The sequence below is a fragment of the Macrobrachium nipponense genome, chromosome 30 (genome assembly GCF_015104395.2).
Source record: "Macrobrachium nipponense isolate FS-2020 chromosome 30, ASM1510439v2, whole genome shotgun sequence".
Lineage (NCBI taxonomy): Eukaryota > Metazoa > Arthropoda > Malacostraca > Decapoda > Palaemonidae > Macrobrachium > Macrobrachium nipponense.
This window is the reverse complement of record NC_087218.1, coordinates 12,406,215-12,430,084: the sequence shown is the minus strand read 5'-3', so window position 1 is coordinate 12,430,084 and position 23,870 is coordinate 12,406,215. Positions and strand designations below refer to the sequence as shown.

Genomic DNA, 23,870 nt, shown 5'->3' with positions numbered 1-23,870 from the left:
ATTTTCATTTTAATGATCAGATAAGCTACTCTTCTCACATTTGCACAGACCAGTTCGCGCATAATGTGGGTCTCTTTTTCTTGCATTTATTCTCCATTCTCACTGATGAGACACATTTCACTTACTCTTTCACCTGTCCCAGTTGTCTTCCTTGCATTGCAATGGATGTCAGTTCCTGGCAGAATCCTATATTTCTTTACCACCTAAGGCACAATTCTCTTTGTCCTCTTCAGCCCTGTAGCCCTTCCCTTTTACTTTGGTCTCACAAGTACCTTAATATCCAGCTATCTTTTTCTAAGGCCTTTGAAGCCAGGCGAGAGCACGTAACTCTAAATACCATGTGGGCAACTAACATTCCCCAACTTGATTGTTTGTATGGTGCTTTTACGTTGCATAGAACCAGTGGTTAATCAGCAACGGAACCGACGGCTGTACGTGACTTCTGAACCACGTCGAGAGTGAACTTCTATCACCAGAAATACACATCTCTAACCCCTCAGTGGAATGCCCGAGAATCGAACTCGCGATCACCAAGGTGGTATGCCAACACCATACCGACCACGCCACTGAGGCGCTCCCAACTTGATTGGTGGATTTCTGTAGTACGTAGACATAAAGTTACAAGTTTTGAACTTGTGCAAATGTCATCTGGAAATACAACAGCGGATGGACTCAATTCGCAATGTCTTTTGTTTGTACTTAGTCAAATAAAAAAATATTCTTATATCAATCTGAGCCCTCATGACGTTAAGTAAGGGTCCATAGTCATTACTGTCAGATTAATCAATGTAAGCATCGTTATTACCATCAGAAATTGGAGGATCCTCAGTTCAATATGTAGAATCAGGGAAATTTTTTTTTACACGAAATGGTAGGCTGGGGTTCAAAACTGCTCCAATGAAGTTCGGTGCCTTGCAATCCTAGTTTTTTTTTTTTTTCTTTTTTTTTTTTTTTAACTTTATGTATCTAAAATTTGGTCAAGTACAAACACATTCACGGCTGGCCAGATCCTCTCAAAACAATTAGTGGCTAAATGGCATCTTACTAAGAACGATTTAGGGCCAATTAGACACCAACTGTCACATAAAGAGTTAAACAAACCAGTTATTGTTTTTACGAAAAAAAAGAAAATCTCTGACATTTGGCAACCGGCCTTTTGGTGGTTGTCGGAATGTTTTGTTTATTTCTCGGCATCCTTCAAGAATAGTCTGATGTAGCACTATATAATATATATATATATATATATATATATATATATATATATATATATATTATAATATATATATATATATATATATATATATATATATATATATATATATATATATATATATAGTGCTACATCAGACTGTTCTTGAAGGATGCCGAGAAATAAACAAAACATTCCGACAATCACCAAAAGGTGGTTGCCAAATGTCAGAGATTTATATATATATATATATATATATATATATATATAATATATATATATATATATATATATATATATATATATATATATATATATATATATATATATATATATATATATATATATATATATATGAGCAGTTACTCTCTTTGATTTATTATCATAGGCACAAAAAATACGACAGTCATTTGATTTTTATTACAGTGATTATTTGTTTTATAAAAGTAATGTTTGAGTAAGTAATCAATTTACTCTTTCACTCTATTTCTGAATTACTTACACGAAGGAGATTTTCACCTCTCCAACCCACCGCGATGGATGATGCTTCAGAACAGAAGAAAATATCTCGTGTCAAAGAACCCAGAAAAAGGAGTGCATGTCTTATACAATCTTCAGTTAATGTTAGCCAGTAATACATAGTAAGTACACAGATTCACACATACACGGTATGTAAGGATATGAGGTACATTTCATAATTAGACGCATGAAGGCATCGTTTCGCAATCACCAGATGCGACGTATATGATGAAGGCATTCCAGACTTCACTGAGGTAGTACTTCATTCCTTCATAAAAAAGGGTATACAAAATAGAGGACGAGGCTGGTTCTTTTATCTCTTCTGACCAACTTGAACGAACATTCATGATTACATGGTGGTTTTATTATACATTTACACATGAGTAATATCCCACGAAGGAAAAGAGATACTACGGAGCTCTGCAAGGGCTTTCGACTTCTGGTCCATGTTTTTCCTTTGTAATACTCATCTGTCATTTATACGAGATTTCTTTGTATACTTACCTTTATATTTCTTCAATCTGCTAAGGAATAGAAGTCGAAAGGTCTTGCAGAACTCCGTCGTTTCTCTTTCCTTCGTGGAATTTGTCTCTATTTATATATTCATCATGTTCTGTTTTTTCCCCAATTCAGTTTTATATATACACATATATATATATGAATAACTTGATCAAGAAATATATAAAACGTGATGATATGTGTATAAATACAAAGGTAATGCCACGGAGGGAAATGAAAACACAAGAACTGCCGAGATCTTTTGGTCTTAACGAAGAGTCGCCAAGACCGAAAGATCTCGGCAGTTCTCGTGTTTTCATTCTCCTCTGTGGCATTACCTTTATATATATATATATATATATATATATATATATATATATATATATATATATATATATATATATATATATATATATATAACACTTGGCCGCCCGACCAGCGGGAGATTGTTTTCTTTACAGTGTTTGAAGTTGAGGATCGTTATCAAAACTGCTGTTTGACACAACCAATCATTTAATTGGCAGTACACGAGTGTCGGATATTAGATCGAGAAGACTTCCCTGCCTACTGGATGCATTGCCATTTTACTCGGTGCAAACGATTCTCAGGTGTTCTTCAGACCTTGTTTATATAGTTTCTCCATAAAATTCCCAAAAGATTTTCCCATTTTGACATGTGCAGTTTCTATCCACTTAGACAAAAATGGAGTCAGTGGGAGGACCAGTTTCTAGAATGATGTATTCTCTACACAAATGGACGTTTCGTACTTCATGTATTCTTTGATTCAAAAGGTCTTCGGGGGTCAAAGTTGGGAGGGAGTCTATGTCCAGAGCGTCAAAGATCGACTCATCTTGGAAGTCATCCTCGCTTGATGCATCGGTGGTGGGAGAAGCAGATATGCTGATTTTGGGATTCATTGGGAACACATCGGACTCGGAAACTCCGTTCGCTTTACTGAGATGAAATTCCATCAGGTTCTTGGCTATATCACCGGCTGGTTCATATGCGTTGTTCACGACAGTATTTGCAGGGGACAAGCATCCGCCCAGGTTTTCTTCTGGTTCTTCTTGGTCGCTGTTGTAGGAAGAAGAGGTGCAACTAGAATCATCTGAGATGGAAGGCATCTGCCTCTGATTCATATCTCTGGCCAGCATCTGCAGAGCAGCGCGAACGTTCCTCTTGTCGTCTAGAATAGCTCTCGCCTTCATGGCAGTCAAGCTGGGTTGTGCAGGTGTAATCAGTGACTGTACCTGAGTCGTTGAGACGCCGCGGGCGTAAGTCGACATGACATTTGGCCACATGGGATGCTGCGGTGCAAAGACGTCGTATTTCTTTTCCTCTTGCATCAGTCTCTTGGAGAGACGAGGTGACAGCTGATGAATGACGTTTCTCAGCGCATTTCGCGGAATCTTCACGAAACGACGCTGCATTTTTGCATGGGTAAGATCCATGATGCGATCGTCTGAATCACAAGAGCCAGATCTTGACGTGGATGCGGACGAGCGGGTTCCTTCGTCTGATTCAAAGGAGTCCTCCTCCTTTTCAAGAGGATACTCGCAGGGTCGGAGGTCTTGAAATCCTCCGGTCATGGTCATCCTCCCCCTGGAAATGATTGGTTCCTGAGATTCGATCATCGTTTTGTATTTATCTCTCTTCGGTTTTGTGGTACTTCCCTTCAGGTTGGCCACAAGGCCCCGAACAGGAGAGGGGCAGGGACTGGGAGACTTAGATCTTAATCCGTTGAACATCTCGAAGAATAATAGTCGTTTGAACTCACAAAATTGCCAGGTATGCTTTCACCAACACTTCACTATGCAGCTATGAATTCACTGTGTAAGACGAATAGTACTACAAGTTGTTTGACAAAAATTTGTGCGCAGACAGTAGAAAATGAGAAATGGCGTTTTAATGAGAAATCCGTATCATAATAAATGCTTGCTTTTCACACATCGTAATCCTCCTTTTGTGTACCAAAAATAATCTTTTCAGATCATGGCCAAAAAGGGCGATATTATGAATTGTAAACAAGACTTCCAGGTGGCTTCTCGCTGTTCGTACTATAGAACAGTCACGTCTTCTCCCGAAGACGAGCGGAGAAAGGTTGGGGTGTGTGTGCTACGAGGGACAGAAAGGCTCTTAGTGGGCTTCGCGTGGCTTTGCCTCTCATATATATATTGCTCTAGTCTCAAGGGCGTAGGGTTCTACACTCAATTATGTGTCTTCGATGCCGAGAAGTCATGTAACATTTAATGTGAAAACTTACGTACTTTGAGGAACGCTGAGAGTTCATCACGGCCTCTGTGAACTTTTGTACGATAGCTCCTGTTCCACGGAAAATTAAAAACAATCGATCCGAGATTCATATATATTCATATACAGCACACAAAAATGTATGCATACAAGCAAATATACACACATACATACATACGTACATCCACAAAAGGAAAAAAATTAAACACTTAATTGGAGTTACTAAGTAGTTTTGCCTATAATTGACATCATCAGACTCACAAAGAAATGAAAACGTTGCTGTGGTTTTAGACCGAGTCAGCTTTTGGGTAGCCTAGCTGTAACATTCAATAAACAAAAAAACAAAAAAGACAGATACATCGTATTTATAAAGAACATGGGCTTCCCGTAAGATCAGCTTCTTGATAGCCTCCGGGATTGAAGAATAATGAGAGTATGGTCGATGGTAATGAGACCTGGTCTAATAATTTATAAACTTCTCTTTTTCGTGAAGGCAACTGCCATTGCTTCCAGGATAGTTCTTTGGGCAAAGTTATGGATCTTTAGGATTAATATTTCTCTGGGTCCATTATCTTTATATTTACAGTATTTTATTTGTGTTTTTAACATGGACTACTCTTTTTGATGTTCGCCCCAAATGAAATATATACATCCTATTCTGAACATGGGATACTGTATACCGTATCATTATCGCTCACTGGACAATTTTTGATTAACATATTTTTCAACGTGCAGTTGTACTTCCAAATTGCCTTTATACATTACATTTTTTAGCAATGGGATGGCATCTGAATAACATTCGTAAGAAGCTAGGCTCAGTATATTGTTTACTAACTCCTTTTTCTCTGAAAAGTCTGGCGATCATCGAGAAAAGTAAGGCGCCATCGGGACATGGGTCTCTTGGACATCCAGAAGTCAGGGTTTGAGGGTGCTGAATTGTTTGTATGTTTGTTTGTTTGTATGGTGTTTTACGTTGCATGGAACTATACTCTGTTTTTTTCCATCTGTCCATCCGCCTGTGGTGTTTTCGCATGGTAACACTGCGTCCCAGGCTGTAAATAGTTACGCTTTGTGTAAGTTTTAGGTAAATAAAAGAATATCTGGGTGTACGTTTGCAACTGAAACGTGTTTTAATAATTTACTGTAAGCGAATTACACCGTTAATATTCGAAATAGGGTATTATTCAAAGCCCGGGATTCAGTGTTACCATGCGCATACACCACAGGCTAATGGATAGATGGAAAAAAAAAAAACAGAGTATAGTGGTTATTCAGTAACGTTCCCAACGGCTTTGCGTGACTTCCGAACCACGTCGAGAGTGAACTTCTATCACCAGGAATACACATCTCTCGCCCCTCAGTGGAATGGCCGAGAATCGAACTCGCTGCCAACGAGGTAGTACGCCAACACCATACCGACCACGCCACTGAGGTGCTTTTGAGGGTACCGTAGAATCCTCATCCCATAAATATTTGATGGAAACCGGCAGAACAACACTTTTTGACCCCAACTTCTTTAAGGGAAAAAGATGCATGGCCATCTCTCTCTCTCTCTCTCTCTCTCTCATATATATATATATATATACGTATGATATATGTATATATTATATATATATGTATGTATATATATATATATATATATATATATATATATATATATATATATATATATGCTGGCTAAACTCCCGTGATAAGGAGTGTCATGTCCAAAAGAGAGGAGCCAAACGGATGCGGTCGATGTTTTATGGTTTCGTTTGCATGTTCCCTGCGATAGAATCGTGAGGTTATAATAGATTCATATCATCCGTGCATCTGATGCCTAGACCAGTCCCTTACGACGCTCCTGATTGGCTACTGATAAGCCAGTTACAAGGCTGGAAACTCTCAGTCTCTCTCGAGAGCTCACATAGCCAGGATCTATGTTCCACCTCTCCTGAAAGATACGTCTTTCAAAAGTATGCCTCGGGAGAGGTGGAACATACATCCTGCCTATGTGAACTTTCTCGAGAAACAAACAGTTTCCAGCCCATCAGGAGCGTCGTTAGGGACTGGCCTATGCATCAAATGCATGGTTGATGTGAATCTACTATAGTACTAGACTTTGTCGCGCTTGCAGGTAGATCGAGTCGCTGTGTCATCTACCTCAATGAAACAGTTCCATGAAATCGTTCGATGGTTTTCTTAGCATTGGAAACTAATCTCTTCCATGCATGGCTGTTTCCAGTGATAGGGCCAAGTCAATAGGAGCCCAAGCTACGTGTAACCGTAGGCAGAAGAGGTACAAATGAATTCCAGAGGTTACGATGCCTTACAAGAGCGCTGCTTGTCAGAGACCTCGGATGGGGTCATTGTTCCGCAGCGAACTCTTTTGTTTGTCCTCGGAAAACGCTATATCAAGGTTGTTCGTTGTTTTGTCAGCAAATTGCTGGTCCCAGTAAGACTGTATATCCCGTATATTAAAGACATATATATACATCAGGCCCGTACCCAGAGTTATTTATGGGGGGGTTCTTTTTTTCCCAAAACTGGACCTTTTCTTCTATAAATGTCATTGTATATATAGGTATATATCACATACCTATTGTCACTCGTATTTCCTATTACTGAAGAATGGTGTTAATGTTTAATAACAAAATTTATATAAAAAGAGACTGGCCAAAAAAGAGAAAAAATTATTTATTACTTTGTAAGTACAGTTCAATAAAAAGGGATAGTCACAGAAAATATGGTCTTCCGGAAATTTTGGGGGTGTATGAATGTATATATGTATGCATATACACACACACACACACACACACACACATATATATATATATATATATATATATATATATATATATATATATATATATATATGTGTGTGTGTGTGTGTGTGCATATATAGTACATACACACACACCACACACACACACACACACATCTATATATATATATATATATATATATATATATATATATATATATATATATATATATGTGTGTGTGTATGTGTGTGTGTGTGTGTGTGTATGTACTATATATGCACACAAACACATATGTATTGTATGAGTGACCTTTCATACAACGAACTTCCATGAATATGAGTGCACAAACAGCCAAGCATAAAACAAGGAAAAACAAATTATTATATTTTGGCTACAGGTTTCATTTAGAGGTCATCAGAAGTACAACATCCGAGAAAGCACAAGTCCGCATCCTTCGTCTTTCCAAGAAGCAGTGCTGCAATCGAGCGGTGTTTCGAACACTCTGTGTTGTTTTGGTTGTCTTATTGCCATTAAGGTGTGTCCACACGGTCGAACAATGTCCGACGGACAAACGTTGTTACCAATAAACAATTGTCTACTGGTCTTTGTCGTATGAGCAAAGTAAAAGCAGTAGTATATAACCTCATCTGGTACCACTGTTTGTTGCCAGATCTACTTCCATCGTTTCAACGTTTATGACGTTATCCTGCTTCGCCTATGATATGGTAACAATGTTTGTCCGTCGGACATATTGTTCGACCGTATGGATGCACCTTGAAGACAGCACTCAACACAACCTAACCAAGTAGATATTTCAAAGGCGCTCTTTTACCTCTTCCCCAAAGAAAAGTTTGACCGGATTAACCGCCGCCAATGCTCCGGTGTTATAATGGAACTCATGAATCGGTTACGATGTTATAAACGTTGGTGAATGGGAGCAGATCTGCGACGATCTCCTGTTTACAAGTACTGGAATTAGTTTCTGAGATCATCTATTGTTTTTACAACTGTAGGGTGGATGCAAGCTGTAAATTTCCATTATTTTATTACATTTTTCATATAGGTAATGCTCACAAGTCGAAAATTCTGCCATAAAAAAATGTCGAATGGAAGTTTTTCCTTGCTTGAAGACTTCGAATAGTGGTTGCTCTATTATTATTATTAACATAGTTTAATCAGAGCACTGAGCTGACTATCAGTTCTCATGGGGCTGGCCCGAAGGATTAGGGTGAAATATCAGGTCTAGGCCATAGGCCTAAACTGGGACCAAATATGTCATTCGCGTAAAAGGAATAAAAAAAAATTAGGTTTCCTTTTATACTGGAACACAAGTATACATTAAATACATTTGCTCGTTTCCATACATAAAAGTAGTTGCTTTCTTGACTCCAATATGATAGCTAGGCGTTTTCTTATGTTATATGTAAGATTCTTGAGCCGTTAACACATATCATGGTGGAGATGGGTTGATTTAAATTTTAAGAATAATGCCTGAATTTTGGCGGGAATATGCAAGCAGAGTCGACAGTGACTCGACACTAACTTATTATCTTGATGTCTGAATGATTATGGACCTATTACCCAACTTCTTGCAACCACAAAAGGTAAAGGTTCTAATTTTAGTCAGCCTAGTGGGACTCATCATAGCAAACTTCCTTCGGATGTATATAGCAAGTTTATCTTAAGGTAATATATATTATATGTATGTGTGTGTGCGCGCGCGCGCGTAATCACCGGACCACGCGATGTCAATATGCAAATGTATCAGAAAAAAATGATTGAAGAGAGGTAGATGGATAGACAAATAGATGGATAAATTGATAGACAGATAGATAAATCGATAGATAGCATAGGTATAAATGTGCTAGTAGTTCATTTGTGAAGAACACGAGCTTCCAAGACAAAACCACTAAATTTAGCTGATTTCTAGTTTGCTCCAGCGCTTTTTTTAGCGACGTCATGTCTTTCGCTCATATGACGCATTGCCGTCGACGTCATGATGTTGACAACACGGCAACACAGGTAATCCTATGACGTCGTCTCTCAGTTTAGAAAACTCATGGCGAGGGAAAAACGACAACTGTAAAGAAAAACATTATTTTTATCGCGCCTTTGCTGCGGAAGAAGCCATCAAAGATTTAACAGCCGGCCTCTCTCTCTCTCTCTGTCACACACACACACACACATTATCAATTATTTATGTCATACCTGGATAATGTATTGAATAAACACGCAACAAATCTATACAGAACATGGATAAATATGCGCACACTCGCGCTCATGTATATACGTAAATAATGATATACACTCACCCCAACACACACTGAGATGTCAAGTGAAAATAACTGTCGAGGAATCTAGTAATCTTTGTTTTGGACGCCTGCGATTTGTACAAATTGTAAATATTTAACGTTTATATATTTTTAGGATCTTTCCAAGATTGTTGGGGGCCATAATCTGGGACTAATATTTCTTGTGGTGGGTGTATGGGGTGGTTTGGTCTTTATCTGGGACTAATATTTCTTGTGGTGGGGTGTGGGTTGGTTCGATCATTATCTAGGACTAATATTTCTTGTGGTGGGGGTGTGGGGTGGTTTGGTCATTATCTAGGACTAATATTTCCCTTGGGGGGCGGGGCCAGTTGTGGTTTGGTAATTAATTCTTTGGGGGGCGGACTATAATTCTTTTGGGGGAGGGGCTGGTGGGTTTGGTCATTATCTAGGACTAATATTTCTTTTGAGGGGCGGGGCAGGTGTGTTTGGTCATATATCTAGGATAAATATTTCTTGTGGTGGAGGGGTGGGGTTGGGGTGGGGTCATTATCTAGGAATAATATTTCGTTTTGAGGGGGGGGCAGGTTGGTGGGTGTTGGTCATATCTAGGGGACTAAGATTCTTGTTGGTGGGGGTGTGGGTTGGTCGGTTCATTATTCTTAGGTACTAATATTTCTTGTGGCGGGGTGGTATGGGGTGGTTGGTCATTTATTAGGACTTTTAATATTTTTGGTTGACGGTGATGTGTGGGTGGTTTGTCATTATTCTAGGACTAATCATTTTGTTATTGTGGATGTGGTGGGTTATGGGGGTTCGGTTCATTATCTAGGACTAATATTTCTTGTGGTGGGTGTATGGGGTGGTTTGGTCATTATCTAGGACTAATATTTCTTGTGGTGGGTGTATGGGGTGGTTTGGTCATTATCTAGGACTAATATTTCTTGTGGTGGGGTGTGGGTTGGTTCGGTCATTATCTAGGACTAATATTTCTTGTGGCGTGGAGTGTTGGGCTTGGTTTCGGTTCATTATCTCAGGATAATATTTTTGTTGGGTGGGTTGTTATGGGGTGGTTTGGTCATTATCTAGGACTAATATTTCTTGTGGTGGGGTGTGGGTTGGTTCGGTCATTATCTAGGACTAAGATTTCTTGTGGTGGGGGTATGGGTTGGTTTGGTCGTTATTTAGGACTAATATTTCTTGGGGGTCATATCTTTATGGTATTTACAGTCTTTTGTTTATTATTCTTACGGTAATCCCCAATGGGCTTGTGCTAAACACGCCGGAAAGGATACATATCCTTGGGGTCACTATTTACAAAACCCCCCATTTTTATCATTTAAGCACTTGATTTCTGAAAGGTTTATATAATCCACGAGTAAGGCCCAAAGCACATGTTTTATTGTCAACAAAAATCTCTTTAACTGGTAAAAGTCCAACAAAAATGTGTAATTGAGATATCTAAAACCAAGAAGAATTTTTGTGACTGAAAAATAATGCTGGTGATTGAAACCATAAGTAGGCCCTACACAGATTTAATCTAGGTCACTAGCACGTCTCTGCAGTAAGGGTTAAAGGTCAAAACTTGGTGAATGAAGTGGATAATCGATTCTGTCAGTGAATGTCACTGACTCTGCTCATTAGTACTTTGTGCCCTACATATTAACACTCGCCAGCACAGTGTCCTCCAAACGCTGACTCGTGATTCCCGAGTTGATTTTATAGTACTATATTATAGGAGTTCTTTAGGTGGTGAGAGTTATAGTTACTTTCCAAGAAAAATGGAGTCTTTCCTAGATAGTGACCCCCCCCCCCCCACAACAAGGGTTTCAACCCGGTATGTATCCACCTTTGAGGCGTGTTTAGTACAAGTCCGTTGGGGATGACCGTGGAAACGTACACAAAAGATTGTCAATATCACAAAGATAACGAACCCCAAGAAATATTAGACCTAGGTAACGATCAACGACCCCGAGAACCCTTGGGGGTTACTGTTTAGGAAAGAAAGATCCGAATATCGCCATCAAGAATCAATTGTTCAGGAAATGTATATTATGAAGCAATTTGTACACATACATCAAGCGTGACAGCAAAGCGGAAAAGAGCGAAGCCCCACACGTGAACTATGCTGTAAGCTGAGTGAGTGGGAACTGGGAACTTGGGAAGTGTTGTGGGGGGAGGGAGGTGGTGTACGGGGGGGGGGAGGGTTCGTAGGTGCGGGGAATAGGGAAGCTTACGTGGCTGAAGACACTGGCTGGAGGCCAGGGGACGGCATTGGTTTTAGCGTAGAGCCTTGGAATGTTTTGCTGACGAATGATTCCCGGTTGAGCTTCCTCATCCCAGTGAAATCCCAATTCTATGGGGCTTCTCCTGTGTGCGCGCGTGTTTTTATGAAACAAAAGAGATTATATTATACGACTCTGTGATTCCGGGAGTAAGGACGAGCAAACACAGAATAAGAATGACGTATACAAAGGGAAATTAAATGTTTCAGTAACAGTCTGATATTTTTCAATTTTCTCTGATTGTCAAACGAAGTAATATTTCCTCTTCTGGTAAACATGATTTCTTAAATCTGGTGGATAGCATTAATTCGGCTTCTCAAGTAACGTAGAAAAGTTACAAAGAAATGACGAATGACGGGCCCTTTTGCTCGCCAGAAAACTTAGATCAGTTAATGAATAAAAAAAAAAAGCACACGCGCACAAATCGAGAAACCTTTCAGTCAGCCTTGGATTTGCCCTTTCGTGTCTATCGTAGCAGTCTTTGGGATATTAACGGATGTATTAGTGCGAGTGTTGTGTGTATTCCAGAAAGCCTATAGTCTCGCCATTTTACTAAGTTGATCATTTGATATTCCCAGTCATGCCAATTGAAAAAAATTTTGTTCTTAATCATTACCTCAAGTTTGACCTGTCCTTAAAAAAAGGCAATTTTGTAACTATCTGTGATTATCTAATCAAATTAATTATTATTCTAAGCTGATCCGAATTCAAAGATCGTGTAGTAATATACAAAACATTTGTCATACCTAAATTCCACTTGATACCCCATAAAGATAAAATATTCTTGAAGTGATTGGCTCTGTAATAATTTGGTTCCTTAGTTTATATGTTATGGAAGACTTTCAACTGTTTTGTTTTCTCTTATTTCTCCAGCCTTTTATCTCTCGAAATACTCTGGGTTGGGATACACTTGGCTATTAAAATACACACCCCTACACATATATGTGTAAATCGTCGTACGTTTGTGCATAATTGTTACTCGTTTTCAATCCAGTTTCAAGTTTTTCTTTCATACAAACGATGTCCTCTAGTGTGCTTTGTGCTTTACAAGTAAGTAGAAAGTTACGTTTTAACATTTTTTGTCTCCCAGGTCAAGTTCAGTCCTGGCCTAATATGGTCGCTGTTGTTCAGGAGAGAAGACTTACCAAGCAAAATAAAGCTCACGGCTCCGTCCCTTGTTTTCTGCTGTCTAATTTTAGCTAATAATTTGCATGCAACGCAGGAAGGGTTTGTCTTTAAAAAGGTGTAGGTCCCGTTGCTAAGTAACCAATTGGTTCCTAGCCACGTAAATAAAAATCTAATCCTTCGGGTCAGCCTGGGAGACTGTTGATCAGCTCTGTGGTCTGATTAAACTAAGATATATTTAATAAAAAACAAAAATTACTTGTAAGAGAAATAAAATATTGCATTCACTGGCTGTTCCTTAATAAAAACGAAAAAAAAGCAATACTTGCAAAAAGGAATGGAAAATAAACGAATGTCATAAAACCGGAAAATGGCACTAGACGTATTACACTGTTACATTCAGCATAAATGTAGTCTAGAAATAATAGACTAACACAAGAAATTGCCAGTATGTTTTCGGTGTGTAGCAAAACTTCATAACCGGAATCTGTAGATAAAAGTATTGCATATAGAAATAGGGGTTGGCTTATGACTGGCAATATATATAGGGAATAATGAAAGTGGAGTTTCTGTCATTTGTCTCTTATCTATTCATTTCAAGTGACACCAAAAAATGTAATCCTACAAACATTAGTACTACAAGTTTAATTGTTTTAAGCAACGTTGGGCACGCATCTGAGATATCTCACCTGTGGTCTCAAAGTGCGCCACCAGCTCGTGAATTTTCCCTAAGGAATATGGACTTCCCCTGCATTCGATGTCCGATGATATCTGGGATTTTGCAACCCAGCACGAGCCGCCAAAACTGGGGGCATCCTTCAGCTGTTCGAGAATTCCTTGTGACGCTGCACTAGATGGTGTGAGCGTGGCTGCCTCAGCACGTCCGGTTGCGTTCGCAGGACGTGGGGGTTCAATCTGTGGAACGGAAGGAAATATATAGAATTTAGGCCAAAGACGCCAAGCACTAGAACCTATGGGAACATTCTGCGCTGAAATGAAAATTGAGAGTAAAAAGGCTTTTAAGGCGAAACAAGAGGAAAACCTCACAGTTGCAATACGAAACAAATTTTAAGGGACGCTGCAAGGTTCAGTCTACAGAATAATATCAACAAAGATGATATGAAGGATGGTGGAATATAATGATAAAATCAAGTAATCCTGTTAGCTATATCATTTTCCTGTGTATTTTTTTTTATTTAATGAAGAAAATTCCATCTGGACAAGAGGCATCAAATATATGACCTTTTTGTTCCTATAAAACAACACGTATGATTATTCTATATTTTGAGTTTTCAGAAGAATTATATATATGTATATATATATATATATATATATATATATATATATATATATATATAGCTAGGTAGTGTGTGAGAAATCCTAACCTTTCCTAGAATAATGCCGTGTATTAGTCTATTACCTTCCTAACCTAACTTACCCCCCAACCTCCAAGTAAAACTGAAGACTGTATATTAACCTCTATATATATATGCCTATATATATTATTTGAATTATTTGGAAAAAAGCTGTCTTCAAAATAGGGACAAAACAACCAAAAGTATCTGCCGAATCAATAGGCATATGCCTATTATTGGCTTGGCCAAGATTCATTTCCTTCTTGTTACCATTCTCAAAGCCATTTTATGGTATGATGATGTTTAAATGAAATAGCATCTTTATCAAATGAGTTGTTTAAGGGCATATATGTTTAGCCAAGGTTACCAAATTTCTTTATTTTCTAAGTATTACTGTCCTGTGGTGTTTGCGCATGGTAACACTGCGTTCCTGGCTTTAAATAATATCCTATTTCGAATATTAACGGTGTAATGCGCATACAGTAAATTATTAAAACACTTTTCAAGTGCAAATGTACACCCAGATATCCTTTTATTTACCTAAAACTTAAACATACGTAACTATTTAAAGACCAGGACGCAGTGTTACCATGCGCGACCACCACAGGCGGATGGACAGATGGAAAAAAACAGATTATAGTCTAGTATGATACATTGTATGATGAAAACATAAATTACACTTATAGGCTTTGTAACACATTATAAAATTTACAATAGCCAAGTTGCTTCCTACGGTTTGCTCCGTGTCGTCCTTTGATAAAAATATATTTTGATAAACAACCCTAACGCTGCCTTTACATGTCAATAATTAAAAGAATTGATAGCATAGTATGCTACAGGTCTACCTACTGCAAAGAATTATTAATGACTGACAAAACCAAGCAGTTGTCATTATCATTTACCATATCACGTTCAAAAGACGAGATGTTGACGCAAGCAGCAGCCTACCTACTACTAAGCGTTTTTTAATAACGAGTAACAGCTTTACTTCATATTTTGTGAAATATATAGTCAATGGTGTTCTGACTACGAACCTGAAATCGCCGATGCACTTATATACCACAATAATGTGCTAAAAATATAAAACATGTTAAGAGAGAAAACATGCTACTGCTACATCAAACGAGCACAAAATGATGGGTAGACAAATTCGGTACATTATCCTTACCTGTGAAATGTTTTTACACATTTTCTTGAAGAATTCCCGTTCCCATCTCTGCAATAACCGGGATGAACGAAAAAGATTGCAGAACCAAGTATACGTTTCATAATTAACAAATTTCAGCGGTCACGGTCACCGGATATTGAAAGATGGCCAAGGAAGGTCCTGGTGGCTGTTTACCAAACTACGCAGTACTAATATACAGAACACACTGAATGACGCCGATGCTGAAGGTATCTATGGGCTCACCAGTGCAATCAAAACTGGATTGAATGCTAAGGGTGCAAGGAGGCAATATAATGGTTAAGAATGAAAAAAGTACCAGAAGTTTATAAATGAAACATAGAATGCTGTGCATCGGTAGTGATAGTGCAATGGTGAAATTTATATCTGTATGAAGGAAAGTTTCCAGAAGTGAAAACTAAACGAATCGTTTTTTACCCTTCAGGGAATGGTGATTGACTAGTCACTAGAATGAGAATTATAATGAACTGAAAATGCTTCTTTAGCCGAGACGGTTAGGGAATGATTTTCATCAAGTACAGAAGACCTAATCATTGAGGAGGATTTTGAGCTTTAGGGTTTGGTGACCAAACTTTTCTTTGTGGACTGTGAGTTTCGCTGTACAAACAACTGTGAAGCTAATTTTATGTATTTTTATGGATACACAGATCGGTACACAAGAAAATTGGGCAGAAATATGAGAAAGGTTGGGAGTTTAGGACAGGAAAAACAAATATTGAAAAGTGTGGGAAAATCTGAACAACATGGAGCGGTACAAAAAAAAAAAAAAAAAAAAAAAAAAAAAAAAAATCTGATTTAAGAATTATACTGCGTAGAAAAGCGAATTTCATCATAAGTTGATTAATAAATTATTCTGTAAGCTTGTGTTGCTGTATTTGCAAAATCCAACCCGCTAAGCATTATATGCTGAATTAGTCTTTCACACGAGCTCCCAATACTCAAGCAACACGCGCATGCAAAAATGTCTCCCTAGGCCTAGTTGGCACTGTACCTCAGGTATGCGAAAGGCGTGTCGTCCATCACAGCTGTACCAGAGTACCCTGGGTACCGGAGCGCTGGTGGCACTCCAGTGCCAATTAAGGAGGGATGTAATCCTTCTACGTCATCCTTCTGGGCATCCTCATTGTAGCTATTATTTTCAGGAACAGAAATTTTACATTAGTGTTTGGGTTCTCTTACCATGACATCATGCAAGACACTGGTATGAAGAAGGTGGTGAGACTGCAGAGGTATCCTTATCCTAGTATACAGGGAGTCCTGTGATGATGATGATGATGATTATTATTATTATTATTATTATTATTATTCAAAATGAACGAGATTGAGATGGAATAAACTCAAGTTCTTCATGTTCCAAAGTAAGTTCCTTCTGCATAAAATGCCACATATGAAAGAATGAGAAAGGGGACAATTAATAGATAATAAGCGACTAATCATAGAAATGACGATGGTTTGAATGTATGAATTTCGTGCGTGCTCCCAGTTCAGTTACACAAATTGTATACATGGCTTCTTCACTGATGGACTTTCTTTAATGAAAGGCAGTGATACATATTCATGTTAGCATCATTTATTATTTTGTCATTCAGTTACGTTCTTAGGGTCTTTGAATATTATTATATACTAATATTCTTTGTGTGTGTGCGAGAGCGCATGCGTAGAAATGTGAATGACGTGGCCGCCATTGGCTGAGAGCATTAATTTTGTGTTTAAACAATCTGTACGCATACCTGCACACAATATGCAAATGTATAATTTGCATAAACTCTCAGATTTAAATTGCCAACAACAAAAAATTTACCAAAAGGTGAAATATGAGACTATGGTGTAAAAGTAGAACGAACTTTAACATTCTTTATCTATATAACCTCGTTAAGTGATTATGTACAGCGATAAAGACAAGTAGAATGACCTCGGTCATTTATACAAATGACTTGTGCCCTTGACCTAACGCAACGCTTAAATGCTTTTGTGTGTCATATATATGGTCGATTTACTCCAATTCAAGCGTAACCGTCACAAGGTTGATAGTACCATAGATACTTCTCAACCTGAAGGCGATCGTCGGAAAGAAAAGCGATCGCGTTAGGTCTAGTTCCCCTGGCGGACTAGCTGTGAAGCTGGAGTAACGTAAGGCTTCATTTGCCGCAGTGAGGTTATGTGATGTAACATACGATACCCTGCGTGTGTTTGGAACGGTTTCTTATTATCCTCGAAGTGGACGTTGTTGTTGACAATGAAAAAAGATGCGTTGCCTAAGCGTTTAGGCTCCATGGTCATCAGTTTCTTGTTCTCAAGGTTCTTTCAGCATTACCACTCTTCTTACGTGCATCGAAAAATTTGTCACTCCTGATCTCTTGGTGATGTAAACTTTTTATTTCATCTTCATATAATTGACATCACAAATTTACATCAGTAAATTTCGCTGGTTAATTACGAAATGGAAAATGCTCTCTCTCTCTCTCATGCTTCTGAAATATACGTAATATATATATATATATATATATATATATATATATATATATATATATATATATAATATATATATATATGCAAAACAACGTTCAGGTTTATATAAATTACACTCTATTCTTAAATTAACGTGCTTGCGCACAAACACATGCACACACACATGCATGCATGCCCATGAGAGAGTGTATATGTGTGTGTATGAATAATACTCCTATAGAAAAATAAAACTCATATAGAATACTCATAATGAAAAATGTAAAAGTTGAGAAAAGAAGACGAAATTAAAGGATAAATAAATTAAATTGGAAAAGGATACAAAAGAAGCTCAAAGCTCTGGTGCTCTCCAAAAGTTTGCGAACATTTATTTCATTGTCACTTCCTGACGTCGGGGAGAGAGAGAGAGAGAGAGAGACTACCCAAATGAGTCCGGTATAAAAAAGAAAACTCAGCAGTTTTAGGTGTTGTCCGCGCTACTCGAAACAAACCGCTGATGGACTTCTGTGGTAGGCTAACCCTACTTCGGGGCTATCTTCAGCATTCCCTCCTTTCATTTTACTTTCTTTTCTCTCGTTTTTTATCACATTGCTTCATTTGGCAATTAATTAAGCGCGAAACTGAGGTTCAGGATGCCGAGTGCACAAAGAAGGCAACCTTCACGATGGACAAGCTGCAAAGGGATTTTACGCTTCTTGAGCTAAAACCCTTAAAAGGTTGGCTTTGTTTGTTGCTGGGTGTTCACCGGCATGGTATTTGTCACGTTTGGTTGTTTCTGCAGTCATTGTTACGTTGTTTTTTTATTATTATTATTATTATAATTTTACGGAATGTGAAATGAATGAAATTGTGTACATTCCATTATAGTTTCGTGTGAAGTTATACTTGAAGAGTGTCATTTTTCAGGGATTAACGGCAATTCATTTTAAAGCTTTTTATCACCAAAGTTGCCTAGTATACATTCGCTCAGTGAAAATAGCAATTAGAGACGCTTATATCTGCATTTTTATCAAGGGACTATTGAATTAACTATCACCGCAGTCTGAAATGATGAAAATTTAGGTTAAAACGGCAATTCTGAAAATTTATGAGATACCTTCGATAACAAGAGATAATGCTATGGAAATCATGAGACTAATGCGCCGAAATTGTTACGTTTGCCGAAGAGGCGTAGTAGGCATAGGCATAGAGATCTCTATATCTATGGTAGTAGGTACCAAGTACCATTCTAGCAATCTTTTTCCCTTAATGGAGCTCATTCTCTTCCATATGATGCCATCTGACGAAGAATTTCTCATTATTTTATTTCTGCTTTTGTTCTTTGCTTCTACACACACATATGACTAATGACTTATACAGCTAGTTTAATACATAATGTGAGTTCTTGTTATCATCCTCTTACCCACGGTCTAGACTCTAGACAGTGCTCTTACCCAACCCTCGAGCTTAAGTTTCCTTTACGAAAGACTTCCCAAACGGTTCCATTCTACCAAGTCACGCAAGAAGGTCTTATTTAAATCTTTTTGTATGTTACTTTTCTGTACACACACACACACACACACACACACACACACACACACACACACACACACACACATATATATATATATATATATATATATATAATATATATATATATATATATTCAAAATTTTAGTTTGAAAATGAAGTCATTTCATGAAGACCCTCTCTCTTCGAATAAACTTTTGTTATCAGGTTAAAAGTAAAGACCAGATCAATGTCAACACCCATCTCTTCCCCTGAACCAAAACTTGAATTCGTTATGGAACCTCTACCTGTAATGTTGAGAGAAGAGTCTTACCTTTCATAGTAAATCGACTTGAAATTCCTGTCTTCCACTGGAGGAAGATGGGGTGATGAATTAGCAGTAAACCCAGATGTCCTGACGGCTGGGCCTACCGTAGTCCGCTCATCCATCGCAGCCATGTCACGGATTACCCACTGGTAGATTGCCTTTTCAACCCTGGTTTTGAAAAGTCGACAAACATTGTTCATGAGATCATTTGATTAATACATATTGTAGTTCATTTACTTAATTGTTCGTTATAGTTCATTGGTAGATAGTAATTAAGAAAAACAAGAGGTGTGTGCATAGATCTGCTTTACACTCATCTGCACACAATCCGTATACGTAGGTGTAGGCCTACGTACTACACACCATTTCCAACATGTTTTACAAATACCTCGTCCATTTGCAACTCTCACTGCAACTATATAGTACTACTTATTACATATGGTATTTAAACTTACTGCATTTTATTGTGGGGATCACAAAGGTTGAGATATTCCATGGGGTCATTCTTCCTGATGCGGTCTACAACAGGCGGGGGCGTGGTCCATAAGTCGCCCTGTGGGTGGAGCAGTGCCTTCCCGACCTCTCCGCCCTGCTTGACGTACCCACCCTCCTGGCCACTTGGCACAGTGTCTCTCTGCACCCATCCGACGCCTTCGAACTAGCACAATGATTTAAAATTAGACTTAAAACGACCTCACCTCCATTCTCGCGTTTCTGGTTATTCGTTTTCGGTGCTTATTGTCTCATTCATTGTTTTACAAATGCTAACTGCAAAATTTTATCACTCATCTGTAACGTTCATGTCCTCCATATATGACTGAATAAATATAATTCTTCAAGCTGGTTAAAAAAGTTGACTGTTCATGTCTGCCATGAATCACAAGTTTCGAAAATGGTAGAAATGCACCAGTCCCAAAACTTTTTCGGCAATATTGATATTTAATTTTTCAAGGAATGAGCTGAACATTGGAGAAATGCGAGAGTTTTTGAAATGACATCTCTATTATTTTACATTTGTAGTCTCTTCAAAGACACCCTGTTGTTGTGAGGTGTTGGTCAAGTATCTTTTGTTATAGAACAAGCAAAAACTTGGCTAGGCTGTTCAGTCTCAGTGTGTTTGTTGCAGGCTGTAGCGAGACTATTTTGCTTTCAGCGGACTTACTTTGAGCTCCACCCGCCTCCCTCCCCCCACAGTCATGAAAATAACATCAGTCTATTAAAACCGTTAAAAAATTACCGGTGAAAGACGTTATAAAAAGTATTAGCCCCTGGGGCATCAAATGTCCTTAAGTGCATTTTGCTATCTGACTGAAATTTCAGACAGGTCGTGAAATGCCTGGTTTCGCTATCTGCCTGTAATATCTTAAAGCATAAAATACATTCCTGAGAAGACTATTAATAAACAAACTATTTATTTCTAGTCACCTGCTCGTGTAACTGCCTCCCTCCTCCTTTGAGCTTCCTGACAATCTTCCTAGGGTCCTCCACATGCAGGTCGCTTCTAGAATATCCAGGGTAATCCTTCCTGTACATAGATACGAAATCCGGAAGGGTAGAGCTGGCCAGTGGAACGCCCAACCAGTCCACCTCGGCCACAACCTCAGGCTCTTCTTCTTTAGACCGTTCATCCTTCACCGTGTTCTCTTTGAGGCTTTCTATGACCACCTGCGACTCCTTTTCGGGATGAGTTGTGATGTTTTCGTCTGCAAAGCGCACACCTGGGAAGTCGAGGGCTTTGGCCTCTTTCTCCTTCCCAGCGGTTGGTTCTAGTTCTTCCTTGTCGTTCATGATTCAAGATCAAAGGAGATGAACGGTTGCGTTATTCTGAAATGCCAAATGACACTGAAGGTGCTTTTGCTTAATATCGGTGTTTACTTATTGTAGACTTAATTTTAAGTCTTAATTTTTCTCTGATTGAACCATAAAGTTATTGACATGGGACATGATAGTACTACTTAGATATGTGAATATTTTTTTATATTATTCTAAAATTAAATGAGCATAAAATTCTTAGCGCAAAAGCTACTAAGATTATTCTGAAACATTCAGATGCTGAATAAAAATACATCTTCAGAAGCTGCAGTGATTAAAATATATCTTCAAATTTTATGTGTAAGAAACTATTTGGGTGATAAAGACAATGTTCTTGAGAACACTAGCAGAGAGATATATAGGCCTACCTCAAACGCAAAGTAGGAAGGATTATACCTTGACTGAAAAATTCTTGAGTCTTCACAATTCTGACGCAGGTTCTTTTTTCAAACTCCAAAGCATTCATCGACAAATATGAATAAACTTAAGAAAACGGATGGATGTTGTACCAGGAAGCGAGAATTCAAAGTACATACCTCGACTTTAGGATATAAGCGACATTCTCTCTCTCTCTCTCTCTCCTCTCTCTCTCTCTTCTCTCTCTCTCTCGGGATAAACTTTTGGCCTATGAAAATACCTTTTTTTTTTTCCATGATGCTGGAAGAAACTTGCAAAAATATTTGCCACAGAAATAAGCTGGAAGGTGAGAATCCAAAGCCATAAAACTGTTTCCTAAGAATCTTTCAGAAATAGATTAGTTTTATGAAGTGAACAGGAGTGAACAGTAGATGGTATTAGTCACATGTTTAAGTTGTTCAGTGAGGTGAAGCCACAAATTCAGGTTGAACTAGATAAGTCTTCAAGTTCCAGGAAGAGGGGATACTAAACTTCAGAGCAAACGGCTAATAGTTCATTTACTTTTAAATCGGACCATTGAATACAGATGTCACAGTTCCACAGTTCAGATAAGGATGACCTTACTCCAACTAACACTACAATCATGCGGTCACACTCGTCCTCTGCGTACGACAAAAATCAATAGTGACGAGTTATGGATAGTGTTTGGAAAGGAAAGCACATGGGGGTATTTAGCTACATACAATGGAAACAGTACGAAGCCCAATATAACATTTGTATTGGTAACACTGCGAAGCCCAACATATAACATTTGTATTGGTATACTATTCTTCATGTCACGAGTGGTTGTGATATGTGCCAACCTTATGTAGATGAGGCACACCAAAAGTATTTCGTGCGTTTACATTCTGTCAATTAGTCAGACTACAGCTTCCTAATATACTAAAAAGAGTAACCTTCCACGCAGGTTTGAATAAATAGTCACGATCAACGAACGAGTTATTTACGAAAATATGTAACTAAACTTTAAGGCCGGTAGGAACGTTCAAAAATTGCACATAAAACTGAACCGAACGGAATCAAGAACATGTATTGAAACTTTGTATGATTATTATGTTATCACCTTTAATTTTCCTTATGCTAAGTAGTACATATAAGAATGTCGTGCATTCCGCTAATGTGGATGCTGTAACATAAAATGAGAAAACGATATTATAGGCAACATGGACTTCACGAATCTTTGTGAAAAAAAAACCGTCACAAAATCTCCCATTTATTCTATATTGACGAAATGAATGCACGATTGTAGATAGTGGGTTACATATTCCTCGTCTACATGACTTTTTCTTTGTGTAAAAAGTATTATTGGTTAAATTACTGTTGATGTTTAAAGGAAAGACCCAAGTCGGAAATAAACTTATATTAATTATACTCGTATCTTGGTATGAATTATTCTTGAACCCCTACACCACAAAGTAGATTAGATGGAGATATTGCCTGAATTTTCACATAAAAACCAAGTCAGGGATAATCTGTATTCTCATACCTTACCACTCCTCTCTTATGTTATTTGTAGTCGTTGCCTTGCTCTTCAACAACCTACTAGTCTGATGCTTTGGCTATATGTCTTGGTATGACTATGAAGGGTTACTGATCCAACCAAGTCCAAACAAAATCGAATGATTCAATGAATTCAAGTCTGGCGTCGTTGGTTGCCATAGCAACCAGGACACCGGTAATGGAAAGCATAAGGCAGCTATGTGTTTTGACATATTTTTGTTTTGATAATTTGATGTGCTAATTTAAAAAGTTGCTTTCACCTAGATATCTTTAGCTGTTACCGGTGATGTGTTTAAGACGTTCTGTGGTTATGTTGACGCAAAAATCAGATATTTAATGAAATGAGAGTAATGTACACTGGAATTCCAAAAGCTGTAGTAACCTAATAGTTAATAGTACCTAGTAGGCATAGGTAACCTTAATCTCTCCGTGGGCGTG

General features: G+C 38.1%; 1 protein-coding gene across 3 annotated transcripts; it reads right to left on the bottom strand.

Annotated features, from left to right (window-relative positions):
* Positions 1-13,442: 13,442 nt before the first annotated feature.
* LOC135202012 (uncharacterized) lies at positions 13,443-23,571 on the bottom strand. Of its 3 annotated transcripts, none has more exons than XM_064231286.1 (6): positions 23,419-23,569; positions 21,129-21,527; positions 20,159-20,361; positions 19,710-19,871; positions 16,413-16,550; positions 13,444-13,795 (listed from the first exon to the last, which is right to left on the bottom strand). In XM_064231286.1, exons 2-6 carry the CDS (start codon positions 21,489-21,491, stop codon positions 13,699-13,701), a joined length of 963 nt encoding a protein of 320 aa, XP_064087356.1. In that variant the 5' UTR covers positions 21,492-21,527; positions 23,419-23,569; the 3' UTR covers positions 13,444-13,698. The 3 variants fall into 3 exon arrangements, with proteins under 3 accessions (XP_064087358.1, XP_064087356.1, XP_064087357.1); XM_064231287.1 differs by lacking the exon at positions 23,419-23,569 and adding an exon at positions 21,884-22,068; XM_064231288.1 differs by lacking the exon at positions 16,413-16,550 and having other exon boundaries at positions 13,443-13,795; positions 23,419-23,571.
* Between the last annotated feature and the right edge of the window lie 299 nt (positions 23,572-23,870).

Excerpts from the sequence above, each read along its gene's own strand:
- LOC135202012 (XM_064231286.1), bottom strand. The coding sequence starts at position 21,491 with ATGAACGACAAGGAAGAACTAGAACCAACCGCTGGGAAGGAGAAAGAG. Across the intron at positions 20,362-21,128 it reads GGAGGCAGTTACACGAGCAG|TTCGAAGGCGTCGGATGGGT; the intron begins GTGACTAGAAAT and ends TCATTGTGCTAG. Across the intron at positions 19,872-20,158 it reads GATCCCCACAATAAAATGCA|GGTTGAAAAGGCAATCTACC; the intron begins GTAAGTTTAAAT and ends TTTCAAAACCAG.